Source organism: Grammomys surdaster, unplaced genomic scaffold (genome assembly GCF_004785775.1).
Source record: "Grammomys surdaster isolate TR1022 unplaced genomic scaffold, NIH_TR_1.0 203, whole genome shotgun sequence".
Classification (NCBI taxonomy): Eukaryota; Metazoa; Chordata; class Mammalia; order Rodentia; family Muridae; genus Grammomys; species Grammomys surdaster.
Window position 1 is genome coordinate 8,840,700 of NW_021604648.1, and position 18,741 is coordinate 8,859,440.

Genomic DNA, 18,741 nt, shown 5'->3' on the forward strand with positions numbered 1-18,741 from the left:
GGACCTTTTCTTTAAAGATTTGTTCATTATATGTCTATGTATATATATATATGTGTATGTCTATGTATGTATATGTGTATATGTGTATATACATATGTATAATGTGTGTATGCCTGAGTGTATGTATGTATTTTGCCAGTCAGGTACCTCTGGATATAGGAAAGGTAGTCCTCAGAAACAGGCAGTTGTGAGTCATCCAATGTGGGTGCTGCCAACTAACCTGGTTGCTCTAGAAGAGGAGCAAGTGCTCTTAATCTGAGTCAGTTCTCCTGCCCCAGTGAATAAGTGTGTACACATTTATTATTGTTGTTATTATTATTAATTATTATTATTATTAGTAGTAGTAGTAGTATGAGTGCTTTACTTAAATGTGTTGCTGTGTACCATGTGTGTGCCTCTGCTTGAGATGGCCAAAAGAGGGTGTCAGATCTTTTGGTTCTCTATAAGAGCAACACACGCTCTTAACTAGTCCAACTCTCCAGACTCCTCCTTGGTTGTCTTAAATTATGTTCTGTTTAATCACTATATTCATTGCACTAAAAAAAAAATCTCATTCAATGGGTCAACAAGATGGCTTAGCAATTAAAAATGTCTGCTGCTGAGCCTGACAACTGAGTTTGGTCCTTGGGACACACATGAAATGAGAGAACTCCATGCCATATGCACACGTGCACACACACACCCACCCACCCCACCCCACCCCACACACACACAGAGGGAGGAGAGGGAGGGGAGAATTTTTTAAATTCATTTAAGGTGTATCAAGTAAGTATAATTCAAATACCAGAATTAAATGACAAATGTCCTCATTCACAGGTTTGTTTTATAGTTTGTATGGTTGACAGCCGGGTATGCAGTACGATAGTGGTACTGCTGTTATAGGGCTAACCAATTGCTCTGTGATAGGCTTTGAGGCTTGGTCCATAGAGGTAATTCATGTCAAGTAGTGGTAACCAAGTTGTGGTGGCTTGAATAGGAATGACCCCCATAAGGTCATAGATTTGAATGTTTTGTCTCCAGGGAGTGGTACAATTGTTGTGGCCTTGTTGGAGTAAGGGTGACATTGTTGGAGGAAGTATGTCACAGTAAGTTGGGCTTTCAGGTTTCACAAGCTTAAGCCAGACCCAGTGTCATCCTCTTTTCCTGCTGCCTGTGTATCCAGATGCAGAACTCTCAGCTCCTTCTCCAGTATCATGTCTGCCTGCACGCTGCCATGCTTCCTGCCATGATGACAATGGACTAAACCTCTGAACTGTAAACCATCCCCAATTAAATGTTTTCCTTTATAATAGTTACTTTAGTCACGATGTCTCTTCACAGAAATAGAAACCTTAACTAAGACACTAGTTAAAAACCCACAGTGTGATAGGTCATTGATCCTGAGATGCTGGTGGCAGAAGAACTGATCACTGTTGTTTAGCTTAACTGACACAGTGTCAAACTGCCTTCTAAATATTTATGTTTTCATAAAATGCTACTCTCCGCCTTATATAGAGACACTTCCCTTTCCAGTAAGTAGTGATGAGTGCAGAGACTCATGACTCCTCAGTGTGTTGAGAATAAGTGAGGGATGAGTGTTCAGTCCTAAAAAAGACATGTATCCAACGCCTTCTAAGGATCAAGGAGGATTTCTAGAAGAGGAAGTAAAAAGTAAGAGTTGGAAAATATAGACAGAAGGTTGAGAAATGCTGTCTTCTGAGTAAGCCACAACCATCACGATAGTGAATCCACCGCAGCTATGGATACTTGCACTGAGTACATACAAGAATGGGCTTATCAACAATTATCACCTGCAGAAGTGGGGTTCAGGGGTTCTATAATTCACTGCTGAGCTATTTGTTACTGATAGAGTCAGGAAGAAATGAAAGTCACTGCTTTCATCTGCGTCCCCTCTAGTGACACCATCTGGGTCCAATGGAGAACTCCTACACAATGTTCATATAGATGGTTCTGGTTAAACCAAACTATATTACAAACCAAAACTAAAAATCATGAATCCGAGAAATAAATTTGTAATGATGGGTGGTGGTCAGGATGTGAAGAAGATGGGAAGCAGTAACCAGAAACCCTTCTATACACATGAATGTTGTCAAAGAACAAATGTAACACTCATTTTTAAAAAGATAAATTATGTATTTGCTTCATAAGTTAAAGTGAGAGTTGTTCTGTTTCACTATGCCCTCTCTCAGCAATTCTCTCTTGTCAGAACTTGGAGTACTTCATATGCTCTTCACCCCCACTCCCACCCCATCTCTCTCTCTCCCCTCTCTCTTCTAGACAGAATTGCCTGCCCTGTAGAACTGGTATATTTTGGTCATCAAACCCAAGCATTTCCTCAGGAGATAAGACATTTCTAGTAATGTGATTATTATGGGGTAAGAGCCAAGAATCAAAATCTAGAATGACCTGAGGTTCTCAAGGGCAGGGGAAAAATGCCTTATTAATCTTGTTAACCCCTGAGCCACAAGGAGGTGGTTAATGGCTCAGAAAAGCTTTAGTGGGAGGAATCAATGAATACATAAATGACAGACTAAGCATCAATAACAGTAAGTTCTGAAGTCTGGATATGCCAAAGGGCTGGAGAGAAATGTGGTGCCATTGGAAAGGTCACCTAGGAGACTCTCCCTTCCCTACAGAAATCTAAAAATTGAAACCTTTTAAAATTTAGTGGCAAACTGATTTCAGGGAAAGATAAAATAACAACGACAACAACAACAATGACAACAGCACCCCTGAATCTTCCTCTTTCCTATTTCAGGCATAAAATTGGCTGTTGAAACATAAAGCCCTTTGTTCCACAATTAAAGATGCAATTAAAAATGCAAATGACTATAAGAGTAAGCACAATGAGTCTCAAAGTATAAATGAAGAATCAAAATTTATTCTCCATTAAAGGAAGCAAATTCTAAACACATACAGAAACAAGGGAACTTTCTTCTGACTTAATAAGTCCCATAGGGTGAGCTCCTTCCAAGATATGGTTCAAAATAATCCTAAGGGGCCTATGAGAGAGGTAATATGTCCATACTACAGACGAGACAGTCAAGAGGGCCACTGAGGGCTTTGACTGTACCTCAGTGTGGAGAGTATTTGTCTAGCACAAGAAGATCCCACATTTGACTCATACTATTACATAAACTGGGTAAGATGGTAGACCTCTAAAATCCTATCTCTTGGGAAGATAAGAAGGTGAAGGTAGCCCTCAACTATATACTGAGTTCCAGGCCATACTGGGCTATGTGAGACTTTTTTTTTTTTTTTAAGAGAGAGTTTGTAATTGGTAAGTGTCTTAATTAGGATTAATATCATATTGCTATAATGAAACACCATGATAAAAGGCAACTGGGGAGTAGCATATTTGGCTTACATACCCAGGCTTTTACATTCCAATGAAGGAAGCCAAGGCAGGAACTCAAACTGGGTGGAAACCTGGAGGCAGGAGCTGATGCAGAGGCCAAGGAAAGGTGCTGCTTACTAGCTTGTTCCTCAAGACTTGCGCAGCCTGCCTTCCTATAGAACCCAGCACCGTTGGCTCAGGTACATCACCACCCTGTCTTCTGCAGGTATTCTCAACTCTGGCCCCTCCTCTCAGATCACTCTAGCTTGTGTCAGGGTGACATAAAACTAGCCAGCATAATGAGTTACATATTTTGCCCTAGAATGCCTTTCTTGAGAAATTTAATATATAACATAAAAGAAACACAAATTTTATTACTGTGAATGTTAGCAGTGCTCCTACAGGGCCAACTTCAACTTGACTGCACTACAGTATAAACAAAGACTGAACTGAGTGGCTTATGTAGAATGTTTGTAAAGCTCTTTGGCTTTCAAATTTCCTTGAAAGTATCTCCTTTTAGCACAGGGACAATAATTGTACCTTTCACAGTACTGCTGTGAGGTTTAAAGTAAGTCAATAGTAGGACTATAGCATACAAATTCCTGAGTCCTTCATTATTGTAGCCCAAGCTGCTGTCTGAATTTTGTCACGTACTTTTTACCTCTTCTCTGGACTTCTCAGTCAAGAAATTCTATTCAGCCTGTTTAACTGAATAGAATACCTGAACAGGCACCTGGTCATATCTTGCCACCTCCCTTAGAAAGTGTGCATGTGTGTGCATACCCATTTTTGTGTTATATGTATGGTATGTACAGGCTTTTCAGTGTGAATTTGTGCACATGGGTGGAAGCCAAGAGGCTGCCATTTGATGCCATCTTTGATAACTTTCCACTTTATCATGTTTGAGATATTCTCTTTCACTGTGCTGGGAGTCCACCAAATAGCAAGCTAGCTATTGTCTAGTAATTGGCCAATGATCACAAAGGATCCTCGTGTCTCTGTGACCCCTGTACTGGGGTTACTGTTGCAGGCTGCCATGCCCAGTATTTTATATGGGTACTGAGGATGTGAAGACATGTGTGCCGAGTAGTTTATTAATTCAACCATCTCTTTAGCTTCTTTCCTGGAAGATTTTAAGAAAGAAAACTCACTCTTAATTCAGTGCTTTTCCTTTTCTGCTGCATCATACTATATCATGATTCAATCAATTTCTGAGTATATAAATGTTGTTAAATAAGAACATAGAAATCAAGGAATGAAGGGCAACATAAATATCAGCTAATGTTGTACCAAGTACTCAGCAGCAGTTCACACACAGTTGACTGTAACCTTTTCCAAGGATAGTAGTGGAAGGCTGGAGGAAGGCAGAAAAAATTCTCTCTTGTATCATGGATGTCATGACCTTGCCTTATATCTTTTGATAAAATCCATTATCAGGTAAGGTTGGAAGTGACTGTGCCACAAAAAAAGAGGTTGCAGGCTGGCCTTTGTGCCACTGTCTTTCCCTCCATGACTGGGTTAGGGACCAATGGGGCCATGGATGTCTGTGCTGTTATTCAAAGGAAAATAACTAGCATAGAAAAATCCTCCACCTATGCAAAGGAATACTACAATATAGTATTTTGTCTCACCATAATTAATTATATAGGAATAATCTTCCACCCCAAAAACAGTCCATCAAAACAAAGTGTCCTGCATAGAATTTTTTTTTTCAAACCTGCCATGAAATGAACATCCAGACATTGTCTCCTGGAAGAGAAAGGCCAACTTTGCCAAGACCTTAGCTTTGTCCGAGACCGTCTCTCTAACAAGTCTCTGTGTATATATTAATTCTGTTATAAATTAGGCCCTGGTTAAAATGAAGTCTGAGAGTTTGGGGTACAAATGAAGCAGGCTGTTGTCCTGGTGATGTCACATCTTTCCTGGACTTGCAGTGCTGGCAGGCAGAGCATGTATCTTGAAGATACAGATGGACTTGTTGTCCCCAGTTGGTAATTAACTTCCACCAGCTTGTTCAAATACTTTGGCTACATTTGCATAGGAAAGATAGATGTTCATTCATTTAGTAAATATTTATTAAGGTACCTTTTTTAATAACAAGCATTAAAATGCTGTACCTTAAAACAGTGAGTCAAAATAAACCCTTTCTCCCTAAGGTCGCCTGTGTCAGGGTACTCTATCACAGCAGTAAGGCAGTCACCATATCCATATACAATGTATGGAAATAATGGGGCAGAAGACTACTTTCAGCCTGGTCACATTATTCATAGACCATAGAACAAAAATTTCCACCTAAAGAAAAACTGTTCACTACAATAAAGAACAATCATAAAAGGAATAGTCCTTTGCATTCAAAACAGAATTGAAGAGGAAGCTGGAGTCCACAAAGAAAGGAGAGGGGCAGTAGGAGAAACCTTGTGAGTGTGGCAGTGCTAGTATCTGTGGAAACGTGGGACTGCTAGCTGTTCGTGCACTGATTGGAGTTTGTGGTGGCTCTTACTGAATTCTTTTCAGGCTTTCCGGGGTTGAGTCTTAACTAGGAAGTTGATAAATTTGGGCATTCTGGGGTCACAAAACTATGGCCTTCTTTTCAGGCACCATGGTGCAGAGGACAGAATGGAGTATAGGTCCACCAGGAAACCTTGTCCTTTTCCTACTGAAAGAAAGCAATGGAACAATGGGAATGTGGTGGAGGGACAGTTCACTCCAGTGCTAAGTCAATAATGCCTGTTCACAACCAATTCTACAGTCTCTGCCTATGAGGACAGTGGACTGTATCAGAAAACTTGGTAAGGTTGAGTGGACCTCAGACCCTGGCACCCAGGGACCCACCTGAGTGGTAGATGTCTCTCTGCTTCCTACTAGATTCCTGGTCTGGAACATGTGATCATACTCCCCATGTCAGTCATGTGTTCCAGATCATAGTTTTCCATGGTAAAGAGATATCTGGAGACCCTGAGATGGTTTAGCCAATAAGCTCCCCTTCCCGGACATTCCTTACTGCAAAAGCAATTTAATCTCTGGCCCACCCTGAGAAGGTGGTATGCATCCATTTCCCACAATGAACAATCAAAAAACAGTTTGGAACCAAAGACTATCTCTTTCATCAAGAGCCACCATGGGGAGCATGGAGAAGGCCTTCGACTACAGAGCCATAGCCTAAGTCTCCGTCAGAAGGCTCCTCTGTGCTCCCAGATAACCCCGCTAAAATCACAAATGAGGCTAAGCTAGAGTTCTCATTCCCCTGGCCCCAGGTCTGTTTTTATCCTCAGTATCAGGGCCCCAACATATTCCCAACTCCACAGGACCCAACTCCTCACAAGGATGTCCAGGAGTTTGGGAGCTCCCAGTCTCAGGCTCTTCATCACAGGCCCTTGGAAACCCAACCCTTTGTTACCTGACTCGTCTCCTCCTCCATGCAGTTTTCCATTTGCAATTAGATTCCCAGCTTCAGCTTCCCACCCCCTGAGCAGTGTGTCAGCATTTCCTTAAAGCCTAGCACTTGATGACTGCAGTGGTGCAGCAGTGTTTTATCACCCCAGCAGTGGGATGAAACGCGGACCTGCATCTGCCCTATTAAGACAAGCAGGCTTTGTAATAAATAATGGTTGTCAACTAAGATTTATCAACATCTTCCAATTAGCCATGCATTTAAATTCACTATTTTATTAAATGTTCATAGTCACTTCATCATATACTATTCTGGTTATCATTTTCATTCCCATAGACAAAGAAACTAAGCCAGGGGAGATGGCTCTGGTTTCTCTATGGTCACAGAACTAAAGTTTCTGTATTTGGCTGAATCCAACAAGTGTGTGCTTAAATACCACTTTACGGAATCTTAAGTAGGACCCAAAAGTCTGTTCCCATGTTAAGTCTAGCTGGGGAAACTGAAAAGAACCATTTGGCAGAATTTCTTTCTTTAACTCAAAGAAGGGTGTCATACTCCTGATTGATGGGCTGAGATAATTTTATAAACTAATAAAAGTTTTTTTAAAGGTATTTGATTGAAGGAAGCCTTATGACAGATATTTCCCTCTACTTCTACTTCTTCTCTTATGTCAGTCATAACCCTCTACCAAACTAGTTACACTAGCAAGCGTTTGGGATCTCTGGGATACTGCACTGCTAATGCAGGGAAAGTGCTTTTTCCTGCTTTACTGGCTACCGAGTTGTTGACCTGGAATTCTGTGTGTGTACCTGTAAGCCATACATCATGATCCACCGAGGAGTTATTAAATCAAGGCAGTCAGCTGTGACCATCACTGAGTACAGAGAGACTGATCACACAGAATAGAAAACAATGAAGTACATACACGCTATACATAAGCAAAGAGTACTGATGACTAGCAAAGTTCTCTCCTCTTTAGGCATGTTTCTATTTACAGGGCCACGAGAAAGAATGAATGCCCTCCATTCTTTGGGTCAAAATATTGAAAAAGTTTTAGAAATAGCAACTGAAATATTGTGCATTAGGAAGCAGTCAAAATCCCAGAAGTTTCTCTGTCTATATTTTACTACATTTAACTGCTGTCCTGGTTCCTATTAGATAGTGAGTTTCCTGCAGCCAGAAGTCATGTTTTTTGGCTGAGTCCTTTGTTCCCATTATGGGTTTAGGAGCAGAACAAATAGTTAAAAGATGCTTCATGACTGAGAGTTAAGCACAGCACTCAGAACACTGATGGTTAAACCCAAGTTCATAACAAGGACTCTGGTTACTTGCTGGAAGTCTCAATATCCTTTATTAACGAATGAACATAGGGCAAATTTTTCTTTAATGTGACTTTCCACTCCCTAGTGATAGATATATGTATCTGATTTTCTCTCTGACCTCCAGCCTTTTCCCAGTTTTCTGGGTACTTTTATCCCTTTAAAGGAAGCTTCTTCTCTAGATTTCTGTGCATCTATGGGAACTAAAACCATCTGTCTCTGACTGTTCTCTTAGCAGCAAGGAAAGCCATGTTCTTTGGAAACTAGCTTTTTACTGATGGACAGAAGGGGAGAACATCTATGAAGAGATGAATTCAGTTATTCCACTAGGTATCTGCTTGCATCTTTTGCTCATATGAACAGCTTTGATGACATGAAATAAATCCCATGTAGCTGCTCTGGGGATTAAGTACATCTATGGGTGAACTAATATTGTACTTGCCTAATACTCTGAAAATTGCTGTATTTATATCTTTAACATTTGACTTTTTTTTCATTTTTTGATATTATGTTTGTAATCCAGGTTCTCTTACAGGCTATTTGGAAACTGTACTGTTGGACTATATCCCCAGCCAACTTTATTTGTTGTTAAGACTATTCAAATATAGGTTTCCACAATGCAGGAAACATAAAAGTCAAATAATGCAAACACACTGAAATCATCCCTGTACAACATGTAGAGAATTATGAGTGTCAATCAATTTCATTTGTACACTGCTCCCACATCACTTCCAGTGCCGCACACAGATTAAGACAAGCAAAATAATTTCACCTAGATTGAATATCTTTTGAGCCAGTTTAAAACTCCGCTTGAGCCAGGTACTGCTGGTTATTTTCTCTCATTACAAGAGTTCAGGGAAACAAAATGCTACCACATGGGAGGATCATGTCCACCACAGGGATAAGGCCAGCTTCAGAAGGCTCATAAGATGTTGCACCCTCTCCAATAGGGCCAGAGCCAAAGCTAGTACCCCCCCCCATGTATGAGTGTGCATGTGTGCACATGTGTATGAGTGTGTATATGTTTGTATGTGGGGGGGTAGGGAGGCAACTCTAAGGCAAAGTAGAAGTCATACAAACTAGGCAAATATTTTGAATTGTTTATCCTAGATCAAAATTTGCAAACTCTCTGATTTAGATTGTTTACTTCTCAAAATATATGGATAATAACAGGGAAAGCCTAAACATATATTCCATATAACCCTAAAAAGTGGTGTACTTGAATTTCACTTCTCATCCATCTGAATGTCCAACACAGCACTGGCCAGAGAAAACTGGCAGCCACAGCTAAAATACATCCAACAGCTGGAACCTATGAACTAAGATGGAGGGAGATGGAAAAGATGGGGAGAAACGGAGGACTGGGGGGAGAGTTGACTGTCATAGCAGCTGTAGGATTCCCAGGCAAACGTGTTTTCTTCTTGGTGCTCATAGCAGACCCGGTAATAGCTAAAGTTCCTTCTGGCATTCAGAGTAAGGTAAGCAAGACAAGTAAAATATTACTCCAAGATGTCATTTCCAGACCAGAAAGACACACTCACTACTTTATACTTCAATAGTCAAGGAACTCTGCTACTCATTTATTTTGAGAGAGTGAGTAGTTGATGTTCTAAAATAAACATGGACAAATTTGGTCTAGCTCCTGTAGGCATACTCCAGATATGGCAAGTGTCTCCGGGACCATTTTTGGTAAGGACTCTGTTTGGGTTCTGCTAGTCCATTTTACATCCCCTCTTCCTTTATTGGTCTATTTTACATATTGTGTAAGAACAAGGCCAGGAGCCCTTAGAGTTCTTGCCCTCAGCTCTTACTGTGTGTGGCCTTTATTTCATCTACTACTCTGTCTCTCAGACTCATTTAGATGCTAAGGTTGGGTCTGTAGGTATGACAGAATAGAATTTTGGAAGACCAAATACCAGATTTTAATATTAAAGAGATTTTGTCTGGGAGATTTCCTATGGAAGTGTGTTTAAGTCTCACTTAAGAATGTGCTCCTTTTAAAACAATCTATCACTTTAACTTTCCATTTTCTTTCATATTATACTTTTGTTTATCACTTCACAGCATGAAGATTGGATTCTAATTAATAATACTTTCAAATATGTCTTATTTTTATGTATCATAGCCCTTCATTTAATTTTCCACAACTTAAAAACTTTTAACCCATATGTCTTCATCAAATTTTTTTCTACTACATTAACAATATTTTTATGTACTCTATTTTTAATGACATCAACATTCATGATTTTTTTCTTTGTAGTTTGAGTCTATAAAGTCATTTATTCAGTTGACTGATTTGCCTGGGTACTCTTAACTAAATTATTTTTTTCCTATTTGCTATCCCAAAGTAAAATATTTCAAGAGTTTTCAAAATAATTTTTATCATTACAACCAGTGAATATAACACAAGTACTGAGAAGAGAAACAGACACAAATTGGCTTAACTTATATTTCATTTGTGATGTCACCATAAGAGATTTTCTAAGGTAGTTCTCCACATTTCCTTCCATGGACAATAACATACTTCAAAAACAATCTAGAATATAGTTGGCTAGCTATGACAGACTAACAGTCTGTTAGATTGATCTGTCTGTCTGTCTGTCTGTCTGTCATCATATATCATGTGTTTTTAATTCTAAGAGTCCCAAAACACAGAAACTCTCCAGAATAAGCTGGTATTCTATGTTGGCCAGAACATCCAGCAAGTTAAGGCCTCTGAGAACATGCCACACTCTGAAATTGGTCTATTTTCTTGCCGTGACTGATACACAGGAAAGTTAAAGCTTATTTTATATTTATAGCCATTTGGAGTTGAGACAAGTCCCGCTCATGTGCATCATTTAGTACATGTATCATGGATGAGGAGATGAGGTCTTTGCTGTCAGTCAGATCATGGACCAGAGCTGGCAGCGGACATCCAAACAATGAGGACTAGTTTCCTTCAAATAGTATATACATTCATTCTGACCACATAAGGGGCCTTGTTCCCTGTAAGCTGTTAGTATTTGTATTATTTATTAAAAGTCCTGTGTTGACAAAATGGCTCAGTGGACAAAGTTGGTTACAAGCTAACTTGAAGGTCATAGTTCAGTCCTCAGGACTCACATGGTAGACGCACATGTACATGTGTGGTCATACATGTGCACACACACAACACATGCAGGATCATACACATAAATAGATGACACTTAGATATAATACAGGAGCTAGTACTCGGAAGTAGACCATGCTATACTGGAGTGTCTATAGACCTCATTCAAAGTTTCCATGAGGAGAAAATGCTGACAGGCCTCTTCAAGTCACTCACTCTGTAGCCAAGGCTAGCCTAGAACTTACTACATCTTGAGGTTGCTCTTAATCTTGTGGTAGTCTCCTTGCCTCCATCTTGTAAGTACTGAGATTACAGATGTGAGTCACCAACCAGGTTAGTTAATGAGCTTCAGGTAGTCAGAAAATAAACTAATATGATCTGAGAAACAACTGGTATTGAGATTCTACTGAAGCAAAGTATGTCCACCAGAATGTTCAGAAAAGCAGTAATACACACAACTCTTAGAACAGCCGATGTCTAATAAATGCACGAGAGCTAACACACTCATGCCCTAGGTTAGGAAGAAGAAAGGAATAGTCTCTCCCAAGACCAACTGCAAGCAAATGTCTGGAGCTACAGTCATTAATGCAACTGATGTTACACTTTAATATTTTTAATATTATCAAGAAACAATTTAAGAGTTGGATGTGGTAGTATATACTTGTGTTTCTAGTACCAAGAAAATTCTAGAATTTGTTAACTTGAGCTACATAAACAGACCCTCCTCCTTCATTTTTTTTCCAAGAGAAAAAAAAATCAAAAACATAAAATTAGGGACGAGTTTTGGCCTAATATTTCAAAGATTACTTGGAAATGGTTAAATGCAAGGCCTTTGAGCAGAAGTATACTGACAAACATGGGATAATTAAAACATAGGCATTGTGTTCCTAAGCCAAGAGTTCAGGACCAGTATATCCCAGTCAGTAATGTTCTGATGCCTACCTGACATACAGGGAGCGTTTCTGATTAGTTCGAAGGGACCCGGACCCGGAGCTCATGCTGTGGTTCATCATCTGCTCTCGTAGGTCATGGATTTTGGCCTCAAATCGAGCGTAATCTGAGAATGAGGAAAAAAAAATGGTAAGTTTGGTTTGGTGTCTTCTGAGAGTTAGATGTGCTGTAAAAGCAAGGCTACTAATAACCATTATTGTTAGTTTCTTACCAAGTACCAGGCAGATGGTCAACTTCAGTACAGTAGGTCTGCTTACTAAGGCCTTTTACCCACAAATCCACAGGAAGAAAAGGACTCATAACATTCCCAACTTTTGAGACATTTACGATTCCATACAACCCTTATTCAGTTTCCTATTTCTCAAAACTATAGCATATCATTATAACTAGGATATTGAAATGGACACAACCTATTAATTTCAATCAGATTTTCTCAGTTTAATTTCTACCTGAGTATATTTGTGTGTGAAAGAGAAAAAAAATAGAAAGGGAGAGACAGAGACAGAGAAACACAGAGACAGACAGAAAGAGACAAGATAGAGAGGTAGACGGAATGAGAGTGACAGACACATATAAAGAAGGAGGCCTTTAACATAACCCTGGGTAATCTAAAACTTGTTCTGTAGAGCAGACTGGCCTCTGCCTCTGAGTGCTGGCGTTAACCGTGTGTGTCACGGCTCCAGCTGTTCACCAGCACAGTTAAAATAGCTTGATTTTCAACTCAATTTACAACTTTTCATGACACCAAAGATAACTAAATTAATGTAATAAAAGTTATTTACCTAGAGTGTTTCCAATTATTTTCATAAAGGATCTATTTCTTTTTTATTTATGTGTATATATGTATGTGTGACTATGTATGAGTACACACTGAGGTTTTCTGGAAATTCAGCAAGTGATCTTAAGTGCTGGGCCATTTCTACAGCCGTGTGTTCCAAACGCTGTGTAATTAAGAAGTTCTATGAAGCTGACTTTAATTTCAGATCATGTTGCAGATATTGCTAATTGTGAGATGGATGTCTCTAAAAGCCTTGGCAACAGCTAACAGAATGCTAAGTTTGGAATGTAAAACACAAAATCTGTACTCTGAAGATTAAAAAGGCACATAATAGTTTGTTATTTCTGATGCTGAAGTACATTCTGGAATTACCAAGATTTGGCAGACTTTGTATTAATTATTCAGCTTTAAATGGTTAGATAAGGAAAATATAGACTTAATCATACAGTTCATCTAAAATCTATCGACTTTACTCTAAAATACTACATTTCATTTCAAGGGAAAACTTAAGAGCACTGGTGTGATATTGTCAGCATGTTATATAAGGCATATTATAGAATAAATCACTAATGGCACCACAATTAAAGGTACTGGTCAATATTTTACATAACAATTAAACAGTCCCCATGAGCATTTTGTTTTTATGTTTTAAAAATAGATTTTGTTATATAATCTAGGCTACCATGGGACTCGCTGTGTATACATAGCACAGTCTGCCTTGGACTTGTGTTCCTCCTGTCTTAGCCTTCTGGGTGCTAGAATTATAGGCATGTGTTTTCACACTGTAGAAAAAAACAAACAAACAAAGAAAACAAAACAAAAAAAAATCACCCACTGATTTGTTTGGGGACACAGAGTGGAAGCCTCCAGCTTCCTCAGATCCTGGATGTCACTCAGTCTCATGGAGACATAGGACTCTCTGCTTCACAACCAGAAAGACTTGAAAGTTGAAAAAGCATCTACAATCAGCACCTCACCCTGTCTATCCAGTGAGCTACATTACTGCCTCTGTCACAGCACCGCCCCATCATAGTACTGCCTCTACCAATCACAGCACTGCCTGTGTCAATCACAGCACTGCCTCTATCATGCCACCATCTCTATCACAGCACTGCCTGTGTCAATCACAGCACTGCCTCTATCAATCGGATCGTTGCCCCTATCACAGCACTGCCCCATCACACCACTGCCTGTACCAGTCACAGCACTGCCTCTATAACTTCATTGCTCATTAGATACTCTATCACAGCATCTTGAAATTATTTGTGTGGTTACCTTATTCCATTAGGCTGAGCCTTTTTGGACAGGCTCATGTCCCATTGGAGGAATTCCATATTTATGGCGTGCAATCTGATAGTGTTAAGAGGTGCAGAACACCTTTTCTAAATGACTGATCAGTGAATAAGGAATGAACTAAGTCATTAGATAAGCATGGTTGTCAAATTGCTGCAAGTGAAGAAATTGCCAATTCTCAATATTATTTGCAAGAGAAGGAAGGTGGCTCATGCTTATCTACGTTTCCAAAAGCAAGGGCTCAAGGTTCAGATATTTTTTTGTTAACTTACTACCACTGCCAAACCACTTTGCTGTTTTTATTGCTCTCTAGGCTCTCTTCAACTCACTCACACCATGCACTGAAAACAGTTCTGACACTTAATTTACACACAATTAAGAACATCAATAGACTCTCTCAAAGGTTCTCATTAGGATTACACAGCTACAGCATATATTATGACAGGATACTTGCCTTAATAATAAAGCTCATTTGCATTAGTGTATGGCTCATTAGATACCCTGAATACTTTCTGCCATATTCTTATATTGGATGCCCTCCTTTACGTACAATGCTTAAGTTCTCTGTAGCTCATAACTTATACTGCCTTTGCTTTGTCTAGCATCTATCCTATCCTATCCTCTCCTTAGCATTTTGGCACTCGGCTCAATCACAAAACTTGTATTCAAAGGTACCTATCTTTTACCTTTTGAAAGTGAAGACAGAGGCTCACATAATTTAGCCAATACATAAACAATAGGTTTATAGATACAAATGGGGTAAGGGTGGGGGAGGTAGCGCGTTTTCAAATTCATAGAGATAAACCAAGCTTATAGTTAGAAAGGCTTCAGAAATAAACTTCTATGTAGACTGTGAGATGCCAATCTTGATATCTTATCAAAAAAGTATTGAAAATCTACTCACCATGCAAAAACACAAATAACTAATACACCCACTCTTATCAACTCAACTTCTTCCTTAACTGCTTCCCTCCTGCCTCTGTTCTCTCCTTTGGGATATTTTTCAGAGAAATTCATAACACTCTTGATTTCAAATCTCCAAACATTCAACCGAGATTTTTAAAACACACTAATCTTTACACCATCTAGCTTGGAGCAAGTCAGAACCTGAGTGGATTCACTTACAGAATGTGAGATTACAAGGCTGTTAAGTGTGATAATGGTAAGGTAGAAAGCAACATTTATCCTGCCCTGCCTTGCTTGCAAAGGGCATTCCGTGAAGGCTGAAATCATAAATCATTTCTTACTTCTTGTGCCTTTGAAACTAGCGAGAAGGCACTGAAAACTAACTCCTAAGTGAAGTGTTCAGAGCGCAGTCAGGAAACACTGGCTTTAGTGAACTCTTTGTCCCCTCTGCATGAGAAGCCCAGATACCTTTGTATCCCCCCCCCCCATATTCTGACACATCTAAAGCCAACTGTACATGAAAGCAAAGGAGAAACTATACAGAGGGAGGAAAGAGACCAGATGGTGAAGGCGGAGCAAGAAGAAGCAATAAACAAGACATGGTAATAAGCATGAAGGAAGTGCCATAATGAAATCCATTATTTTGTATGCCAACTAAAAAAAAAATTAAATTATACGAGCAAGCCTATGGAGTTCCAGATGAAGTGGATAAAGCCATTAGCAGAGGCAGTGACAATCAATGGTACTCATTAAAGGGAAGAAGATTTGTTCCTAGAGCAGATACAGTGAGTGAGATTTCAGCTTCAAAGTGAGCCCTTCCGAGCATCCTGCTGCAGTCAGAACCATCAGTGTTGACTGAACGGAAGTAATGCACAGAATTTTACTAAACTCATTTTTACAGAAGAGTGTTGTCTTATAGAAAATGTGCTTAGTGTATGTGTCATATTAAAATCCACTAAGCATTTAAGAAATTAATAAATCTGATTGTTTCTAATTGTAATCACTCATTTGGCAGTTTAGTTTTTTTTTTTCAATTTTGACATGATGGTTAATAATATAAGAATCCTTAAGCTTTGGGATATATAGATGGTTATCAGCTTCTTGGCCCACTCATATCCCAGCTATACGTCACTGGGTGAGTTATTATCCACTCTTGGCTCAATTTTCTTATAAGCAAAATGGCAACAATGATGGTGCCTATCTCAAGATAAACTGGGAAGATTTCCAGAGAGCTCATGGATCAGAACAATTGGCTCTTGGTAATGACTGTCATTCCTTGTTTTTATGTGAAATTCATAACCTCTTCTTACTCATTACTCACAAACATTGTAGGTTCTATCAACTAACACGGAAACGAGTCTATGTCTAAAACCCTCTGATTTAGCCTCTCTGTCCCGATTGTAAAGTACATCTACTAGGCCAAACAGGAAGAAGCAAAGGCAACCACAGTTTGGAATGCTTGGTCCCTTCTTGATAAAAGTTAAATGACCCACAAGATACTCCTACAAATCCATAGTTACCTAGAGCTCAGAATGATGCTGTCCAATTCCAGTATTGCTGTGGTTTTCTGTTATATTAGCGGCTTCATCTGTCTGGATTCTCTCAGCACTGAGAGACACTCAGGAGGAGAGGTGAGAGGGTCTGTACAGCACACACTACTCAGTGAGAGGGGGCTCTGCTATGCTCGGATTTTCTTTGCAACTTGTCAAGGTTGAACAAGAAAACCCAGGATACAAAGGAGGAGTATTCTGTTTAATCTACCAGTGTTTAATGGTGTCCAGATGCTTACATCCACAATTCAAGACTGTGTGCTTTGAATCTGAGAGAAGGAAAGAACCTTGGCATAAGGAATGAGCACCCCCAAGTGAGCTGGGGAGCGGGGCAGCACATTCCTTCACAGTCTTGACTTCATGTAGCAGTCTTAACAGCTGTCAGCTATGAGAGCAGAGCAGAGAACTCTAGGAGAGGAGACCTGGTCTCTGGATTAATCATGCCATTTACTAACAATGAGGCCTTGGGAATTACTAAGACTCAGCTAACTCACCTGTACATTTTGAGGTTTACTTTTCAAACTGGTTTAGAGAATCAAAATGAAATTTGATGTGAAACAGCTTAACTCTTATTCCCGTGGTGGGTCAGGACAAATGCATATGCAATCTTTTGTGGCACTGAGGTTGACAGTAGCATCCCTTTCCTGTTTATTCTAAGTATGAATACAGCTTAGAAAGGAACAGATAAAGCCACTGAGCTGTATAGTAGGGTATATACATCCAAGCCACGGAGACTACTTCCCTTCTGAGTTATCCATTCCAGCACTACACGGAAGCTACTTTGAAGAGCCTCCCTGAGATGTGCCTAAGGGTTTTACACAGACAGACAAGTGAGAATCTCTTGGTGGTACCTAAGCTAAAGGATTTGAGTTTTAAAGGCTCACCTGGTGGGATTGAGATAAATGCCAGTGGTGTGCAGTCTACTGAGGTCACTCTATTATTTATTTAGACATGGCTGCCATTGTTATCAAGACTCAGGAATGATGCTCTGGAAGGGTGTAGCACTAACAGGTCACTTCTAAGCCCAATCTCAGATTACTGCTCCACAGGTAATTTCATTTGTTATTGGGGCATCTTCCTTTCATTAATTTCTTCATGTTTCTTCAGCATTGATTAACAGGCCACATACAATGCTAACTGCTAAGGGTACCAAAGTCACTGCTTCTAATTCTCATTTTCCTGTGAATTGCAAAAGAACACCTGCCATTTAAGCTCTTCCATTCTATGCAATGAGTAAGAAAAGCCTTTTAGGCCTGTCATACATGTATACTAACACCAAGTCTTGGGTCTCTGTGAAAAAAACATTAAAACAGATGGCTATAAGCTATTGTAAACAGTCAGCTTTTGTGGAAATTTACCAGCCCGAGTAGTCATAGACCTTGTAAATAGGTAGCCTTGGCAGATAATACCAACTTGGATAAGGACAAGTGAGTCATAGGCAGAGTCATAGTGACCTGTCCCCTGAACCTTCACCCAGCCGATACCTGGTTCTGAAAGATATCTGTATTCCCCCTGAACACCCACACTCCAGTGTCATCCCCTTCTCCACATCCTGCCTTTCTGTGTTTATAACCCCTGTGTGAATGAATTATTATTTGAGAAAAAAATAAATAAATTATAAAAAAAGAAAAGAAAAGCCTTTTTGATGGTAACTACTCATGTATAAGCTCTCCTGTGCCTGGAATAAGCTGCACAGTCAGCTCTAAACTACTGCAGACAAACTGGGGCAAGTACAATCTCTATGAAAAGCCACTGGTTATTTACAGTGTGCAGAGAGAAACTAGAATTTCAAAGCTGTCCCCTGGAGGCAGAGTTTCTGGAGTCCTGGCTCTGAGAGGGTAGGAAAATCTCCCATCTGCTTAGAGATACTGTTTCCCCATTTGGGAAAGGAGGAAAGCACGGTTGCTCCTACACACTGCCATTCTGAACACCCAACACGCTGTACTTGACTTTCACTGTCTAAGGCAGTATTGATTTTTGAAGGCACCAGCTATTGATCACACAGTTTTAAACAAGTGAACAAAGGCTCATTCTGAAACCATAACTGAAATATATTTTTGCACAGACATGAACATGAGTCTTGGAATCAATATATGATAATGAATGATTTAGACTAGAAAAAAAA

General features: G+C 39.6%; 1 protein-coding gene across 5 annotated transcripts in view; it reads right to left on the reverse strand.

Annotated features, from left to right (window-relative positions):
* Nucleotides 1-18,741, reverse strand: part of Dlg2 (discs large MAGUK scaffold protein 2) — a 1,293,772-nt gene that overhangs the window by 129,274 nt on the left and 1,145,757 nt on the right. For all 5 annotated transcript variants that reach the window (XM_028770581.1, XM_028770583.1, XM_028770580.1 and 2 more), the window contains one exon: nucleotides 12,081-12,195. In XM_028770581.1, the coding sequence (XP_028626414.1) occupies nucleotides 12,081-12,195 (115 nt within the window). The remainder of the gene's footprint in view (nucleotides 1-12,080; nucleotides 12,196-18,741) is intronic.